This window comes from Drosophila santomea, chromosome 3R (assembly GCF_016746245.2).
Source record: "Drosophila santomea strain STO CAGO 1482 chromosome 3R, Prin_Dsan_1.1, whole genome shotgun sequence".
Lineage (NCBI taxonomy): Eukaryota > Metazoa > Arthropoda > Insecta > Diptera > Drosophilidae > Drosophila > Drosophila santomea.
Window position 1 is genome coordinate 2,451,483 of NC_053019.2, and position 16,571 is coordinate 2,468,053.

Below are 16,571 nucleotides of genomic sequence, written 5' to 3' on the forward strand. Positions count from 1 at the left end.
AATTCGATTAATGCGCTTGGATTCCGGGCGGGGATCGAATCTCAGATGGATAAACTCGTACACCTTACAACATCATGCATATGTAAGTCGGTAGTATAACTTTATGATCTATGTTTGACCTGTATTCGGGTCAAACAAACTTAGACTTGAACGGGGTTTAGATGTACAATTAGTCTGCCTGCTTAGCAATACAAAAATATCTATCGTACTTTGCCGTGGGATCGAGTTCATTTCCATACCCTTCGGCGGTGCGATCTGTATGTACATTGAAAGTGCTTTCCAAATCGTGATTTGGCGCAGGAGTCGTATAAGTTATATTTTTGGCACTGTTTTGAGTAGCCAAAGTCGGGATGATGATGGTCTTGAGTCACACAATACATCAAATGCCAAACCATAAGTCAATCCAAGTTCATCTGTACATCCGTCCAGTTCGTCCCTCGGTCCGTTAAGTCCGTCAGCTAATCCTACTAATTTCCAGCTTAGCAGCTGCTGTAGATCTCTGGCGATCTCGACTAATGCTCGGCCCATAAAAACCGCCGATAGCTCCACTCGAACGCTGGCCTCGGACATCCACTGAGGCGATCTCAGTTGTTGTTCTTCCAGCGCGAGAGCAGGAGCCTCCAGCGGTTTTTACGCCTTCTGCTTCAAATTTGCCATATCAATAGATGGTTGGTGCTGTCCTCGCGGCCAGCGATCTCGCTTAGCGAGTTGGCACCGGAGTTGCGGAAGTCCTCATAGCCATCGCCGCCGGAAATGATCAGGGTGTTGTTAGTCTCCGACTTGGATTTGGAGTGCTTGATGGACCTGTAACACGTAGTTTATGTTAATTAAATCGCTACTACCTGCCATGTTCGCAAGCTTACCCCTGTTTAGTGTACTCATCGCTGGTGGAGCTGCCTGCATCGCGGCCGCCACCTGCACCAGGAGCAGCTCCCTCCAAGCCCGTAGTTTCCACGAACGTGAGGAACCGCACGTGTCCAGTGTGACCATGAGGAATGCCGGTGGGCACTATGTTTATGGCACCCTTTTCGTAGCCCTGCGCCGGTATGGTCAGCAAAACACCAGCACTGGTTCCAATCCAAATGAGATCCTTGCAACATAGCAGCGATGTTACTCGCAAACAGGCGGCCTTGTGCTGCCGGATTATCTCATCGCAATTGGATAGCATCTTGTTTACGGCGGGGGCGAGATTCACTTCGGTGACCAGTTGGTGGCTGCCATTGGGAGGTGTTAGGAATAGGAATCATGGAACCTTTTAAACTAGTTTCTACTCACGTATTGGAATGGAAGCACTTAATGTGCGCTGAGTTCTGAATGGATATCCAGACATGATTGTTTGAGACTGTCATATTTGTGATCGGCTTCGAGTCCGATGAAATCTGAATTTGATTAACGACCTGTGGGATATAAGAATCATTTAGTCAAGTCTTGAATGAGTGGAAATAATGCACTTCCTTACTGTTAATGTCTCCACGTCCAGCACTTTGATAATGCCCTGAATGGAGCACCATAGTCGGCCGTTGACGTTCAATAGCTTATTCACCGGACTGGTGACCGTGCCTATAGACAGGCAATGCGATGAGCAAGTATTCCAGGAGGTGGCTAAAAGGTAAGCCAATCGTTAGACTTGTTTATGGGTTCCCAAGTAAATAACACTTACCACCATCTCTCAGGTAAACGCAGATATCACCATTGGCTAATGATACAAACACACGATTGTCCAGGTACCTTAAACAAAAACAAATGAATCATTTAAGTAACTTAAGATATTGAATTAGTTTAGTTTTGCTTACAAAATGGAATAGACGGCCGAATGATGCTCGATCTTTATGCGGTTTTTCTTAATGCGAATATTGTCAGTGCTATTATAGACGTGGATGCAGCCGTCTTCAGTGCCAATCCACATGGTTGATTGATTGCTCTCGCCCTCCTCGGGATTTGAGTCCTGCGGGACAAATAACGTAAGTCTCAGGAGCATTGGCAAAGTGATTCGCCAAAACTCACCTGATGCCCATGATAAGAGGGCGCTGGACTGGGTACGCGTTCCGCTAGTGTGGCCCCAGATCCCGTGCTGCCTGCAACGTTCAAGGAGGCGGCCGCTGCCTCTGTTTCATCGTCGCTGGAGCTGAGATTCAGTTCCAGCTGAGTATCACAGCCGACAGTGGTTGCCGCATCAGCAGGTTCACCACCAGCTACCGGCGTTGGTGTCGGCGTCAGCTTCTTCTTTTCGGGTGTCGCCGTGGCCGATGTGGAGGCACTTTGGAAGCTGGGTGAGATGCTCTTGCGGTAATCCCTTAGCTGCTGCGTATAGCTCTGTGGGGTGTTGCGCTTATCCTTCTCCTCCTGGCCGCCGGATCCTGCCGGCTGCTCGCCACTGCTATTGCGACTGGATACCGCCGAACTGTACGCCGGCACGGAAGCCACACACAGGATGCGGGCATTGCACACGCCATTGCAGCTGGTGACATTCGGCTCTGGATGCAGCGACATGATGCACACCTGGCCCACATAGCCATCGCTGTTGCACACCCATACATCCCGATTGTCACTCAGCGTGGCTGCCGCACAGGTGAACTGGAGGCCAGCTCGGGTCTTGCGAATCGGTATGGATGTAAGGAACTCGGGAATTGGATGCCGCTCCAGGGTGGCAGCTGCAGGGAATTATGGGAGCTATTACTTATTCAATAGGGATGAGGTGCAGTGAAAGTACTTACCCAGCTTCTGCTTGGCGTCGTTGAAGCTCTCCTCCCACTGAGTACGCTTCTCCGTCTTGCTAAAGACCACTGTCAGCTTCTGGTTACCATTTCTGAAAAATAAGATTGGGTAAGAAGAATAACACTTTGAACTTTTAAGAATAATAATCTATTGATTAATCTTTTTGAATTTTGTTTAAAAGAACAGTAGTTGGAAATAAATATGAAGGGGTGGCATCAACAGATTCCAAAAATCAAGTTGCAAAGGTTCCAACTAACAGGTGAATAAATAAGATTTTGGTCTTAATCATAAACTTAACAGCTTTTCAAATCCACTTACGGAGAACTGACGGTCAGCTCGAGCATATTCAGCTGGGTGTCGTTTGTCTGGCGTTCAGAGAGCTGTCGCTGGACTTCGCGGTGAAGCTCGCGGATTACATCCTCGAGATACTGATGCGGGTACTTAAGGGTGACTGTTACATCGGTGATTTGCTGCAGCTTATTGCAGTCTTCGGCCAAAGTCTCGATTTCGCTAACGATGCGCTTGATGTTCTCGTCCTTGGCTGCAAAACAGAAACAATAGTTCGTTCTATATCCCAATTTGTAAGGTATTTAATTAGCTACACTCACATTTAACAATCTCCAGGCAGTCCAGCGAGATCTTGGTGAGGAACTTGTACTTATTGGTGTCCAAAGTGGTGGCCACAGTGCCCGGGCAGATGCTGCTGTTCGGCTTACGGATGGTACCGCTTCGTTTCTTGATGCTCGTCAGGACGAGCAAATCGTTGAACAGGAAGAAGCCACGATCCTTGCGCGCCCCTTGTCCCGATGGCATGGAGACCAGGTCGAAGAGCAGAAACTGCCTTTCGGGGGCTATAAGATCAGTGATGCCCTCGATGACACCTTCCAGTTCCCGGAGCGTGGCCTCCCTTTGTCCATTCTCCATGATCTCGCGCTCCTTGCAGTTTATGTGCACCAGTATATCATGGACCAGCTTCAGCACATCCTGCAGATGCTTCGTGTCAGGATGATCGTGATCCGTGTGCTTAATCAATCGCTGGAAGAGCAGCTCATAGCTGGAAAAAGAAATTCTTAAATGTTGAGTCTTCTTCAAGTTAGTATTGCAAATAACTCACTTGGGAAACTTTTGCACGGGTTTTATGAGCAGATTGTCTAGGGTTAGCTTGCCCTTGTGCTCTCGAGCTGTCGTCTCAAGAAACTTGGAGAACGAGGGTCGCTGGTGCTTCATGGAGCGTATGGCATTTTTTGCTCTATTGCAGTTATTCACAAAGGATGTATAGACCTCTAGGACTTCAAGCTTCGAGAACTGTGAGTAAGAAACCAATATTAGAGCAGGTTAAAATTTGGATAAACAAAGCTTAATCTAATAAAATATTATTTAAAATCTAATAAGTTTCCTTAGCAAAGGGGTATTTTCAAATTATCAGTGTGATTCTTCAGTTAATAGATAAATTAAAAGTAATCAGTAAAGCCTATTACCGTGTCCATGAATGCATCACCAACTTTCTGCTGGACATCCCAGTCATCCAAGCGGTTCTTCAGGTCACCGAGAAACTTCTCGTGAATCTCAAGGATGTCGGGTACCATGAAAAAGATCTCATCCACAGTGCGAGTGTCTATCATGCCGGCGTGCTCGGGCGCCTTGAGCACTTTCAGATACTTGACAACGACGGTTTGCAGGGACTCCACGTAGGATTGCTCATTCCGATAGATCTCCTGCACCACATAGGTGCGTGTGTCCTAAAGAAAATAGATAGTGAAAGTTAAGTTAATTAAGATTGTAGATGGGCACTTGACTAAAAGGTAGATGGGGTTTATTGCGACCAGACTTACGCCTTCATAACCGCCCAGATTCCATTTACTACTCATCTCGAACTGCGCTCGTCGCTCGGAGTCGTCCTCCGAGTCGGAGCAGGTGATCGAAGTCATTTTCTTCAGCCTGTCGCACTTGTCGTTCTGATAGCCACTCCCGGCCCCGCCCCCTGAACCGGCAGCCGCCCCAAATCCCGCCTTGCTCAGGCGCGCCACCGTGGTGGTGGCCATCGAGACCGCCTGCGAGACACCAGAGTTGATGTTACTGCTGCTGCCGCACGCGCTGATGTTGCTGCTGCTGTGCGAGTGGGTGTTGCTGCTGCTGGTGCTGATGTGGCTGCTGCTACCACTCGGCAGCTGTTGCATGTGGGTGGTGGCTTGGGGAAGAAGGGCGGCGGCAACGGTTTGGGAGGGCGCCGTCAGGGTGGCCTGCAGATCCAACAGGCTGAGTCGCAGATTCTCGCGATTGTGCGACATGCTCGGAATGTGTATTAAAGTGTCACTTCTCCGCTTTCTTTCTGTTCACTCTGTTACTAGCTTAGGCCACTTTTTGTTTCACTGCCGCAACGACACTGATATCTTAAAGCACCGCTGAAGCATTCTGTGTGTTGGATTTGTTGTTTATTGGTGTAAAGACAAAAGCGCACGTCTGGCCTGGCTAAAACGCCCAAATAGACTGAAAGTGCAACAAGCGACTGGCAAGAAGCAAATTGCAGCTGGCCAAGGATGTTGCACATCCACAAAAACAGACACCCACATTCATTCACTCGCGTGGAGAACAACTTGCGTAGTCGGAAAGTGGGAGAACCACTTGCCCACGTTCCACATGCCCTACACTTCCACTCAGAACAGCAAAATACACTACAGATATTTGTTGGCACATATAAACAAATTGCCGGAAATTATTGTTAAACATTTCGAATGTATAGAATAGGAGACGACACACAAACAGCTACAGATAGATTTATGTAACGAGTTCTCATACAAAATATTACAAACGTGCCGAACTTTTAGTCATGATATAATGTTAAAAAAGCTAGTTGACAATATTGTAAGTGATTGTTCGTATAGCATTTGTGAAGCTTTTAGCTCTTTTCCCAGTGTAAGTAACTATAGAGAGTCACAAGTCACTCACTTACAGGGACAGCCTTGAGCACCCCGCCCTGACCCCGCTGCTGTCCCTGCCCTTACCTTCCACCAGCCAGCCCACCGCCGACCGCCTGCAGTTGGCGCGTGTGTGCGTGTGGCTGTGTGTGATTTGATAATGACACTGACCATGTTGTTGTTTGCCTTTGCCGACTGAAGGCCAATAAGGCGCAAAGGAAAAACAAAGGAAACGCGTGGGTTAGGTTGCAGGAAAAACACACAGACATTTATGTATGGGTGCGACATAAAAAAACCAGTTGCGGTCTGTCTGTTTTTTTTGTTTTTGCTTTGAATCACGAACTAACTGCTGTTCAGCTGTGTTTTGCTGTTGCGTTTTAATTGCCTGATTACGGCAACAAGAAAAGCATAGCAAGCAACATGTTATCACACACATACACGCGCACACGCGCTTACAACTTTAAGTGTGTATGTTTGTGGGGGAGCTCCCTAGGAGGTGAGCGTGTTGCACAGTTAGTAATGTAGCCGTATTTTGCAGCATACATTTATGCGCAGTATAGATGGCCGTTGCAGTTACCGTTACACGCGAGTGGGTATATGTGAAGGTTAGAGCAGTGCAGGCTGCAAAAGCCACACAATTCCATTTTACATTTCACATTTCACAATCACACACACACACTATGCACACATGCACTCATGGAGGGCTGACAGGTAATTGATTTGCTCTCTCAACTCCGCTCCTCTCCTCTCCGCTACCCTGCTGCCCTCTCGCTCCCACTCACTTCATTCACGATGGCTAAGTTGAGAGTTTATATTTGCACTCAATGTATATTATTGGCGTAACGCGGCGCAACAAGAGGTTGGCCTTGTGCACTCAGGTACACATATACATACACATGTACAGCGAGAGGAGAAGAAAAATTGAATTTGGAATAAAATAAAAAGTGATTTTCATCTCCGACTTTTCATCTTTCGAGACATTTTCCCACGCACGTCACCATGCATTCCTTTTTCCACCTACACACGCACCACCAACACACACGCAGACAAACAAAAAACTCCAGCGATGAATTATTTTTTTATATTTGGTTTCGTTGTTGTTTGGTAATTTACGATTCGAATTAATTTTTTTTTTCACGTTTCCCGATTTGTTTGTTGGTTTTTACACGGCGTTAGAGGATTCCTCGCTCCACAAAAAATAAATAACAAACCAACGAGCGAACGAAACATGAACAATTCCGCCACACAATGGTCGTAGAAAAGCAAATAAGAATTGAAACACAGCGCACAGTGGTCTTCTTTCAGCCTTTCGCTGCTGCTACTCTGTCGCTGCTGCTGCTGCGACTACTGCTGCGTCTGCTGCGCGGGAGAGCAGCCACAGTGGCACATCCCAAATCCAAAGGCCAACAACAGGAGTGCGCGATTCCGCCACTCGACTCAACCAACACATTCCATTGTGCCATATACACACTTAATTTCCATTTTTCATATTCCAAGCGGACTGAAAAAAGAAGCCAACCGCACCACCCCCACTCTAAATGGCACCCACCACCCACCGAAAACGGAGAGAGCAAAGGAGAGTGGGAGAGAGAGAGTGCGGAACGCTGGAGAGATTCACGTTTAAAACAAAACTGATACACACACAGCAGCACGAGTATTTGGCAATCAGGAAAAACGCGCATAGTAAATTTAAGAATTTCGTTTTATTTGCTCTATGTCCAAACATCAATTATCCATGTGGACCGAAAGCAGATCGTTAACACACTCAAAACATTGTGTAGAGCGCTAGTCTCAGCTGTTAAGGCCCCATTGGAATGCCATGCGTCGCGCTCAGAGAGCGACTAATATGAGAAAGAGAGTGCGCTTACTCCCCATTTTTGCATGCGACAAGTGTCCAAAAAAGGGTTTATTTTTATGCCGGGATTTTCTATACTACTACTACTTTGCTTACAAAAATATAATAGAGCAGTAGAAATTGATGCACTGTAGAAAAATCTATTCGTTTTTCGATTTACACTGAAACTTAAAAGATCCTGAATCGGTTATCTAGCTGTATTTTTACGATGAATGTAAAGTATACTTAAAATAAAACATTATGGTACAATAGAAAATATTATATTATAAATTTGTTTGTTATGGGTAAAAATTCCAGTTAAATGCGAATTGGACTAACACATCCTTTACGATTTTAAATGTTTTTATCATCAAAATAGTGGGTCAGAAATGCATACTCCAGACGAAACTAGAAAACTAAGAGGCACAACATTTCCAATTTAAAATGATCTCACTTTGTACGCCCAACCCAATCTGCAGCACGCATCCAGTCATCAGCCTACTTCAACTAGCTGCCAATGTAAAAATAGTATCCTGCAACCACTGTGCCTGGAACGGATCGGAATGGAACGAATAGACTGAACAGAAAGAAATGAAACAAGACGAAACGGAACGGAACGGGACTAACACACTAACACACATTTCCAATGCGCACCGTTTTCCTTATTTTCTGTTTGGAGCATGCGCTTCGAAGTTCACATGGCGCCGCTGCCGATGCTTTCCCTCTGCCTCAGCCACTGCCTCTGCCTCAGCCACTGCCTCTGCCCACACCCACAACATGCACTTTTACTAAGCAAGCATAACAAAAAAGCGTGAGAAAGTCAAAACATGTGAGGGTGTGGGTGCGAGTGTGTGCGACAAGGCAGCTGGAATTAAACGGGGGATCCCAAGAGGGAGAGGGTGTAAAGCTAACGATCGCCTCAGCGGAACTGGAAAGTTTTTAAACTGTCAGTCATAGAGGGAGGAAAATGTCTACTTTCTAGAAGGACCCACCATTTTTGAGCCCCGCTCAGAGTGAGTGGATTGTAGCATACTTCCCAAGGCAGTTTCCCGAGCTCAGCTCAAATCAAATGAAATCTTTCATACTACATTTAAAACAAGAGAAAACGCTATAGTCGAGTTCCCCGACTACCTGATACCCGTTACTCAGTGAAAGTGCGAAGGAGAGTCTTCAACACTGACAGTTTTTGAAATTTACAAGACTAATACAAGAATGAAAAAATATCAAAACATTTTTCAAAAGTGTGGGCGTGGCAGCGTAGGGAGGTTTGTGGGCGTTAGAGTGGGCGTGGCAAAAATTTTTTTGACAAATCGATAGAAATTTACAAGACCAATACAAAAATGAAAAAATATTAAAACATTTTTCAAAAGTGTGGGCGTGGCAGTTTTGGGCGGTTTGTGGGCGTTAGAGTGGGCGTGGCAGCATGATTCGAGAAACTTGCGCTGCGTCTATGTCCCTGGAGTCTGTATGCTTAATCTTAACTTTCTAGCTTTTGTAGTTCCTGAGATCTCTACGTTCATACGGACAGACAGACGGACAGACGGACGGACGAACAGACGAACGGACATGGCTAAATCAACTCGGCTATTGACCCTGATCAAGAATATATATACTTTATATGGTCGGAAACGCTTCCTTCTGCCTGTTACATACTTTACGAATCTAGTATACCCTTTTACTCTACGAGTAACGGGAATAAAAATCAACTCCGAAAAAGGGTTTTAATTGGATTTAGAACGCTTTTACAGTCTACTATACCTCAACTGATATCAATAAAATAAACTCACCGCTATCGTCTTCTTCCGCTGTTCGGAGATCATGTTCTCGCTGGAACCCTTAAGTAGCTCGGCCAACAAAGCGGGCGTTGGCTTCAAACCTGCCTTTCCGCCTCCTCCTGAAACGGAACCCGATCCCGAGGTTCCTCCAGCCAGTTGGGCATTTTTGGCAGCCTTGTCTCCAGATCCAGCATCCAAACTACGCTTGGCGGTGTGATGATGACCATGGCTATGCCCATGACCATGCCCATGGTGATGGTGGTGCTGGCTGGGACGCTCCGTGCTCATCGACTGGGTGCGTTTGCTGTGGTTAGATTTGGGAGCCGGAGCTTCGGAGGCGGCCCGCTTCATGTGGTGCACCTGGTCATCCAGTTCCGCCTGGCTCAGATTCTTGGCAGACACAGAGATTTGGGCAGTGGCCGCTGATATGCCCTTAGTAGCGTGCTCCAGCTGCGAGGGCGTGGAAGCCGCACGAGCATGAGATGGGACTGGCAAAAAGGCACTTGTCTTTCTCACACGCATTGAATTGGAATACTGCGGCAGGTTTCGGGAAGGACTGACCGATCCACCAGCTGCCCCACCAGGAGCTGATCCACGCAGGTGCAAGCTGGAAAATAAAGAGAAAGTTATAACAATTCTCAATGGACCGTATGGTTCAATCTTACCTGTCCGTCTCTCGGAGCTCCTCAAGAATCTCCTCGAAGTGCATCCGGTTGGGCTTTTTCATCTCCGCCTCCAGCATCTGTCCGTAAGGACCTCTGAGCGGTCGCTTCGAAAACCTCTTGTAGTCGTAGTCGCCGCTACTGGGCGTGGGACTCGAGGTGAATCGCTCCCTCTCCCGCTCCCGTATGGCCCGATCGCATTCGTTGTCCGAGGTGGAATCGGTGCGCAGATAGCTCAGGCTCCGACTTGAGGCGTCGTCCTTTTCCTCGCTGCTGTGGCAGCTAAAGTTGCTTAGCAGCTGCGCCTTGTCGCGCACCAATCCTCCACTGCCCCACGAGGGCGAACCCTTCTCGAGTTCGGGGGTATTCAATTCGAAGGAATATGAGCTCTGCGGACTGCTGATGTACATTTGCGAGGCGCCAGGGGTGCTAGCTTCCGGAGACTCGGGTTTAATTGCATTCAGATTGGCCACACGGATGTCCAGCGCTAGACCACGTTGCGGTGGCTCCGTGGGAGCTTGCCAGTCCGCGTTGTCTATGTACATGCCCTTCCGTTTGGTTGACTTATCCAGATGCCTTCGTTGCCGCTCATCTGTACTGTGTCGCGGCGTGGCTATGGCCTCCAAGGAGCTCCTCAGATCGACATTGGCCAGGTCCAAATCATCCTGGCTGTACTCCTTGATGTGACGATCCATTGATATATTCCTGGCCGTGGTGGCCACCTCTACTTGCGGTTCGTCCTCGATCTTAGCCAGTTCATCGCCTTCTTCCGAGGAGCGACTCACAGATATTGTGGGCACCAGGTCACTTCTTACGGCTGTGGTCAAAGTGGACGGCGTCTGGGAGATTTTGCAAGCTGCATGCGGAATGGGTGGCTGTATGGTCTCCGGGACAATGCCAAATTCCTCGGGCGCCACCTCCATCCACTCCTGAGCGGGCGTCTCCAGCCATTCTTGTGCGGCACACTCATAGACCGGTACTGGGATTTCGCAGGTGGTAGCTGTTTGCAGGAAGTTATCCGGAGGGGCCTCCAGTGGCAGCTGCTCCTCCATCAGGGTGGCCAAATTCGGAGCACTGCCGCTCACCGACGAGGCGGGTGGTGTAATCTCCACTACCGGCTGTATAGGCGTCGGTACCTCCTCCTTGATCAGGCAATCGCTCTCCGACTGAATGGTATCCGTAAGCGATTCCATCGTGGCATGTGCGGCTATCACACTGCTGGCAGTGGCCGCCGGGAACAGGATACCCGAGCTGTCACTCGCTGCCAATTCGTTGCTAAAGATATCCTCCTCCTGGATGGCGTCGTGATCCAGCGACTTTTCCTGTCCGTAGTTCAGATTGATGCTGAGTTCGGTCTTTTTCAGTGGTATTCGCACCCAACCGGGATCCGGAACAGAAACTTCCTCCTCCCTGGAGTGCGTCGGACTGGGACTGGGCGCCTCGATGGCCTTGTCCCGTTTCAAGCGATCTCTTAGAGCCGATAGCGTGGACTTGCAGTCGATCTGCGAGAATGAAACGGATCGAAATGGGGCTGCCTTGTGCGCGCTGCGTGAATCCGGCCGTGATGCTAGCGCCGTGCTCTCGAAACTGGCACTGCTGCTGCCAGTGGCCGACGCATCTACGCATCTGCTGGCCGCAGGTCTTTGATTCTGCTGCGCAGGTGGGGGCGGGGACTTGGACTTCTCGCGGTTGCTCAACATGAAGGCCTCCAGGTTGGAGAGACTTGTGTTTGGCCGAAGGGAGGCAAATATACGGGCAGCGGTGCTGAGACCACCACCACCTCCTCCACTGTGACGTGTGCGTTCTTCGCTGGGCAATCGGAGGTGAACGCTGCCCGCTTCCGACTCCGAAGTTTGGCTGGCGCCCGTATCCTGGCGCTCCAGGTGCGATGTGCGCGGCTTGCGGGGTGGTGGCACTGGTGGCGGCGGTGGAGGTGTGGGCGTGGACGAGGCGCGGGAACTGCTGCCACCGCCGCCTCCTCCCCGCAAAAGTTCCGTTAGCTCGCGAAGACGCTCCGACCGGTCCGACGTCTTGCGCTGCTTCTCCGGACCGGAAGTGGATGGCGAGGAGGAGGACGTGGACGCGGAGGCGGCTGCCGCTGGTGATGATTTACGCCCGAAACCGAGGCGCTGAAAGCGGTCCAGGGTATTACGTCGTTTCTCCATTGTGTGCTAAAAGTGCGAGAACGGGAGAGATAACTCGAGTTAAACGTTTATTATTCATCGACGGATTGCTCGGCCTGCCCGGCCATTATTTATTCCTCCGTTCCTACCCAGCCTCATGTCTTTTTATGGACTAGCTGTGGGCGTACTTGTGACCCCACCCCCAACCCACTACACCCCGCTCACAAAATAAAAACAAACAAATCGCTGGCAATTCCGTTCGATACACTGAAGCGGCAGCAAACATTGAGTCAACGTCAACGCGGCGTATGTGTAATATCGGCAGAGCTTTCCCGCAGGATCGTATGGGATATACGGGATGGTAATTGGAATGAGCATAAGTATTATGTATTTGAATCTCCGGGACCCAGCCAGCATAATTATATTAGGCGCCTCCTCATTCCCAGCGTCATTATATTCGCTACACAATGACACACATACCAGCCAATCCACGAGAACACAATGTAAGGCAAGCCAACACGGTGCCCTATATACATATATTAAGCCGATTCGTGTATACATACGCACACAGTGATATTTTTAGTATAAACAACAGATCTCAGCCGCATATATAAAAGTACGTATTCCACATACGTATTTAAATCCAAATACATATAGGTATATGTATGTAGGTGGAATATAGAGAAAACACAAGAGATCTTTGGGACTATGACTGGGAATGAATGAGCAGACAGGCCAACTTACAATACACTGCCAGGAAATCGGACTTGTTTTGCTGATCAGAAGTTTCAGAGCCTAAAGTGATAGATATTTCATACTTGAAAACCGTCATAACAATATAATTTATGTATATTCTCTAAGAAATCATAATAGTTCCATATATTTATTTATATTTCTTCGATTCGAGGTATCCAAGTTCTAGCAAACTATTTCTGCCAGTAGACGCATTAAAAAAATTGTACAAACAACACAAAAGTAGAGCAATACCACCAATGAGATCCATGGTGAGCAGAACTCTCGCAAGCAACACAAATCACAGGCGAAGATCCCACATTCTCCCGATCTCTCCGATTGAGCAGCAGAACGTGCCGTTCAGGTGGTGCCCATCCATCCATCGTACATATATGACTTATTCTCTGGCCCAACTAAAATCTCCGAGAGATCTATTCTGGCCCATTGAAGGGGTAACAAAAGTACGAGTAACTATATGATATATGGGATCAATAAAATCGATCAAAACAAAAGGTTTATGGCTGAAAATTGCGCTCTCTGACAGTTTGGTGATGAATGGTCGTCATCGAGTTTCGGAAAATGCAAATATACATTTTTAAGGTTGGTATTCTCTTCTTCATTTCTTCAAGTTGGGCGCTTTAACTCATCATATGGCTTTCGAATATGCCATTGGTTTATCACATTGATTTTGTCCCATTTCTTGTAAGTTGAAACACATTCTTTGATACTGAGCACATATCCGATTTAATTTAAACTTACCCCGTTCTCCTTGTTAACCTCGTATGGAGCATCCACATGGAAGTTGCAGTGGCAGGGCAGAAGAATATTGTTCAGCTTAACGTGGCTTGGATCGTGATTGTTGATTTGGTTTGCAGCAGCCGCTTGGTTCAGTGCATTGCACCCAAGACTGTGCTGCAGTGGTAGAGAAAACGCACTATTCCGATCACTAATTTTCTGGTTTATAACATTGGCAGTCACACGCGACAAATCGGTGTACGGATCGTAAAGAACTTTGGGCTCTGCGTAAAATTGTACTGGCAACCGCGATTCACTCAGTGACTTGTGCAATCCGTTGCTCTTTGCCACAACCACATCCGTTTCCGGTTGGGAGTCGAAGGTCAGGCGACCGTGTCGATCATAGCAGAGGGATCGCGGCCCCTTCAGCGGCCCCCAAGTGCACTCCCCACTCGATCCAAAGCGGCAATTGTAGTTGATGTTGTTGCTGAAGTTGCCCTCAAAGGCATGTGGCTGGTAATCCTTAGGGATGCAACAGTTGTTCGCCGGATAGATTCGGGGCGGATAGTGAAAGGGGTTGGCAGGTGGCTGAGGGTGATGATGATGTTGTCGCTGGCAGACCACACGGCGGGTCTTCAGGGCTGGTTCGTCGGATGCAGAGGACTCCACATAGACACGCGGCTTTGGAGGAACTGGCGGCGGATGGCGATAGCTTCGATAGCTAACGGTGGCACACGAATTGTAGTGTTGCAGATGCTGTTGTTGATGTTGCTGCTGGTGCTGCTGTTGTAGCTGATGCTGCTGCTGCTGCTGTGACAGTTTTTTGTCAATTGTATAACAACAAATTGCTGGTGACTCGTCGCTGATTTCAGATGACAGGGACAACACTGGCGATGACGCGTCTCCCACTGGTGTTGCTGCTGCTACTGCTGATGCTGTTGCCGCCTCTGTTGATTTTTCCGTTTTCGTTGTTGATGTATTTGGCTGCCGCTTTTCTATTTCTATAACCGGCGGCCGCACAACGTCATCGTCGTCGTCAGCGGCATCCTCATAATGAGCATCGACTAATACGCGCCTCGTGGAATCGACTTCCTCCCCATCGAAGACAAAGCCAAACGACGACAAATCGGACACTGAATCGTAGTCCCCAAACGGCAGCTGCTGTTGCTGATGCTGCTGCTGCTGGTGGTGCTGATGTTGCTGCTGTTGCTGTTGCTGCTGCGGCTGCCGTGGCTGTTGCTTCTGGCGGTCCATAGAGCTGCCAACTTGTTGCTGCCTCTCGCCACAGCAATTCTCGCATAGAATCCGTGAGCTTTTCGCAGCGATGGCAGGAGATAGCTTTTGGTGCTGCGTGTTGGCAAAGTATTTGGCAATGGGATCGTACTCCTCGACATCGTTGTTGTTATTGTTATTATTATTGTTGTTGTTATTGTTATTAATATTGTTATTGTTGTGGGCGAGATGCTGGTAGGTGAGCGGCGGATTGGCCCTAGCCTCCTGGCCCCGGGCGATCATTGATCGTTCGCCTGTCTGCCGGCGTGGCTGCTCCTCATTCCATGAGAGCTTCTTGTAGCCCTGGCCGCGCACCACCCTGTGGCTCAATTGCGGTGTGGTTGGCAGGGAGCTGGACAGCTTGAGTGGTGCAAGGTGGGGCTCCTGCTGATCGCCTGTGGAAAGGTGGTGAATGTGAGTCAAGTTCTTGTTTTAGGAGATAGATGTGCTGCTGTGCTGCTAATCTCACCAATGGTAGCCTCCCCTTCCAGCTGAATGGCTTCGCTGTCGACGGTCCGCGTCGAGTGGCGCATGCAACAGCAGGATATGAGGCGACTGCTCTTGCTTCTTCTCCTCGCCGACTGGTCAACTTCTATGGGTTGTGGTGTTCTGGAGCTTGTTCTCAAATCACTGCAAAAATAAGGCTATTTTTAGAATCGTAAATATTTAAGAAGTCGTAACGGCAAAGTGACAAACATTTAGCTGCACTGGTTATTTTTAGCCTTGGCTCATTTGTGTATCTCGTGATAAGCTTAAAATAAACTGGACAAGCACACAATAGTCTATGTTTGGTTTAACACTTTTTAAGATAACTATAAGGTAAACAACTCAGATGTTAGAATGGTTCAAGGCGAATTATTAAAACGAATAATTAATAAAATCATTCCAGGCATGCAAAGAATAAACAACTTTTTTTGCCAACAAATTTCTTGCCAATACAGGCAAGTTGCACAAGCAACTAATACGCCCCAAGTGGTTAATTTGGTTACAGGATATTGCAAATGTTCGCCCAAAAGCATGCCACATGCTGAACTCCCAATTTTCAAGCAAATCAGCATGCTGATATATCGCTGCGATCTTCACCTCCGCCAAGTGTTTCCATTCTCATTGCTCAGATAATAGGTCTTCATCGGAAGATCATGAAATGTTCCTCGGGAGGGTAAGTCGTATGCAATATATCCCTGACGTGCCTCCGGCATTTCGTGTGATCCATAAGATATAGAAGGCGATGACAGTCCCAATTCGGTCGAGTGTACTCGCAGTAAAGTTCAGTGCCTCAGATATAGCGCACACAGCCGATCTATTTTTATCTGGTGCAGCGCCTACTTCATCCCAATGCGATCGAGGCTACAGTAAGATTTGATATTATAATATGTATTTCAAAGTGTGTGCCTTGCAATAAAAACATTTCAAAAAACTTTATTTTCAATAGTTTTAATATTAAATATGCAGGAAATTGTGATATTGAAACAGGTTAACCTTGTACAAAAGCTTTTGAGTCAATTAAACTATTTTTGATTTCTATGTTTTATGTGTGCTCCTGTTTCGATCACCTAATTAATGAAGTTGCAGCGGATCACAAGTCATTTCTGAAAATATTTTGTAATTAGCAACGGCATTTATGATCTCTAATGAAAGATCCAAAACCGACCGGCAGATAATCACCGCCTTGGCCTCAGCTGCAGATTTGCCACCTTTCGATTTCCACCAACGAAACCCGAGTGTTACGCACGCGAATTTTTAGCACAGAGCTGCTAGTCAAGCCGTGACCATGACATGCCCCTCCTTGTGGCCACACTATCGGTGGC

At 47.8% G+C, this 16,571-nt stretch overlaps 1 protein-coding gene across 2 annotated transcripts; it reads right to left on the reverse strand.

Annotated features, from left to right (window-relative positions):
• Nucleotides 1-109: 109 nt before the first annotated feature.
• On the reverse strand, nt 110-16,025 carry LOC120450816 (rho guanine nucleotide exchange factor 17). Of its 2 annotated transcripts, XM_039633992.2 has the most exons (17): nt 15,847-16,025; nt 15,233-15,393; nt 13,516-15,158; nt 9,905-12,072; nt 9,252-9,846; nt 4,194-4,454; nt 3,830-4,020; nt 3,324-3,769; nt 3,034-3,256; nt 2,715-2,806; nt 2,005-2,651; nt 1,794-1,945; nt 1,661-1,728; nt 1,460-1,602; nt 1,276-1,397; nt 864-1,214; nt 110-804 (listed from the first exon to the last, which is right to left on the reverse strand). In XM_039633992.2, exons 1-17 carry the CDS (start codon nt 15,960-15,962, stop codon nt 645-647), a joined length of 7,539 nt encoding a protein of 2,512 aa, XP_039489926.2. In that variant the 5' UTR covers nt 15,963-16,025; the 3' UTR covers nt 110-644. The 2 variants fall into 2 exon arrangements, with proteins under 2 accessions (XP_039489926.2, XP_043862189.1); XM_044006254.1 differs by lacking the exons at nt 9,252-9,846; nt 9,905-12,072; nt 13,516-15,158; nt 15,233-15,393; nt 15,847-16,025 and adding an exon at nt 4,548-6,893.
• Nucleotides 16,026-16,571: the final 546 nt, after the last annotated feature.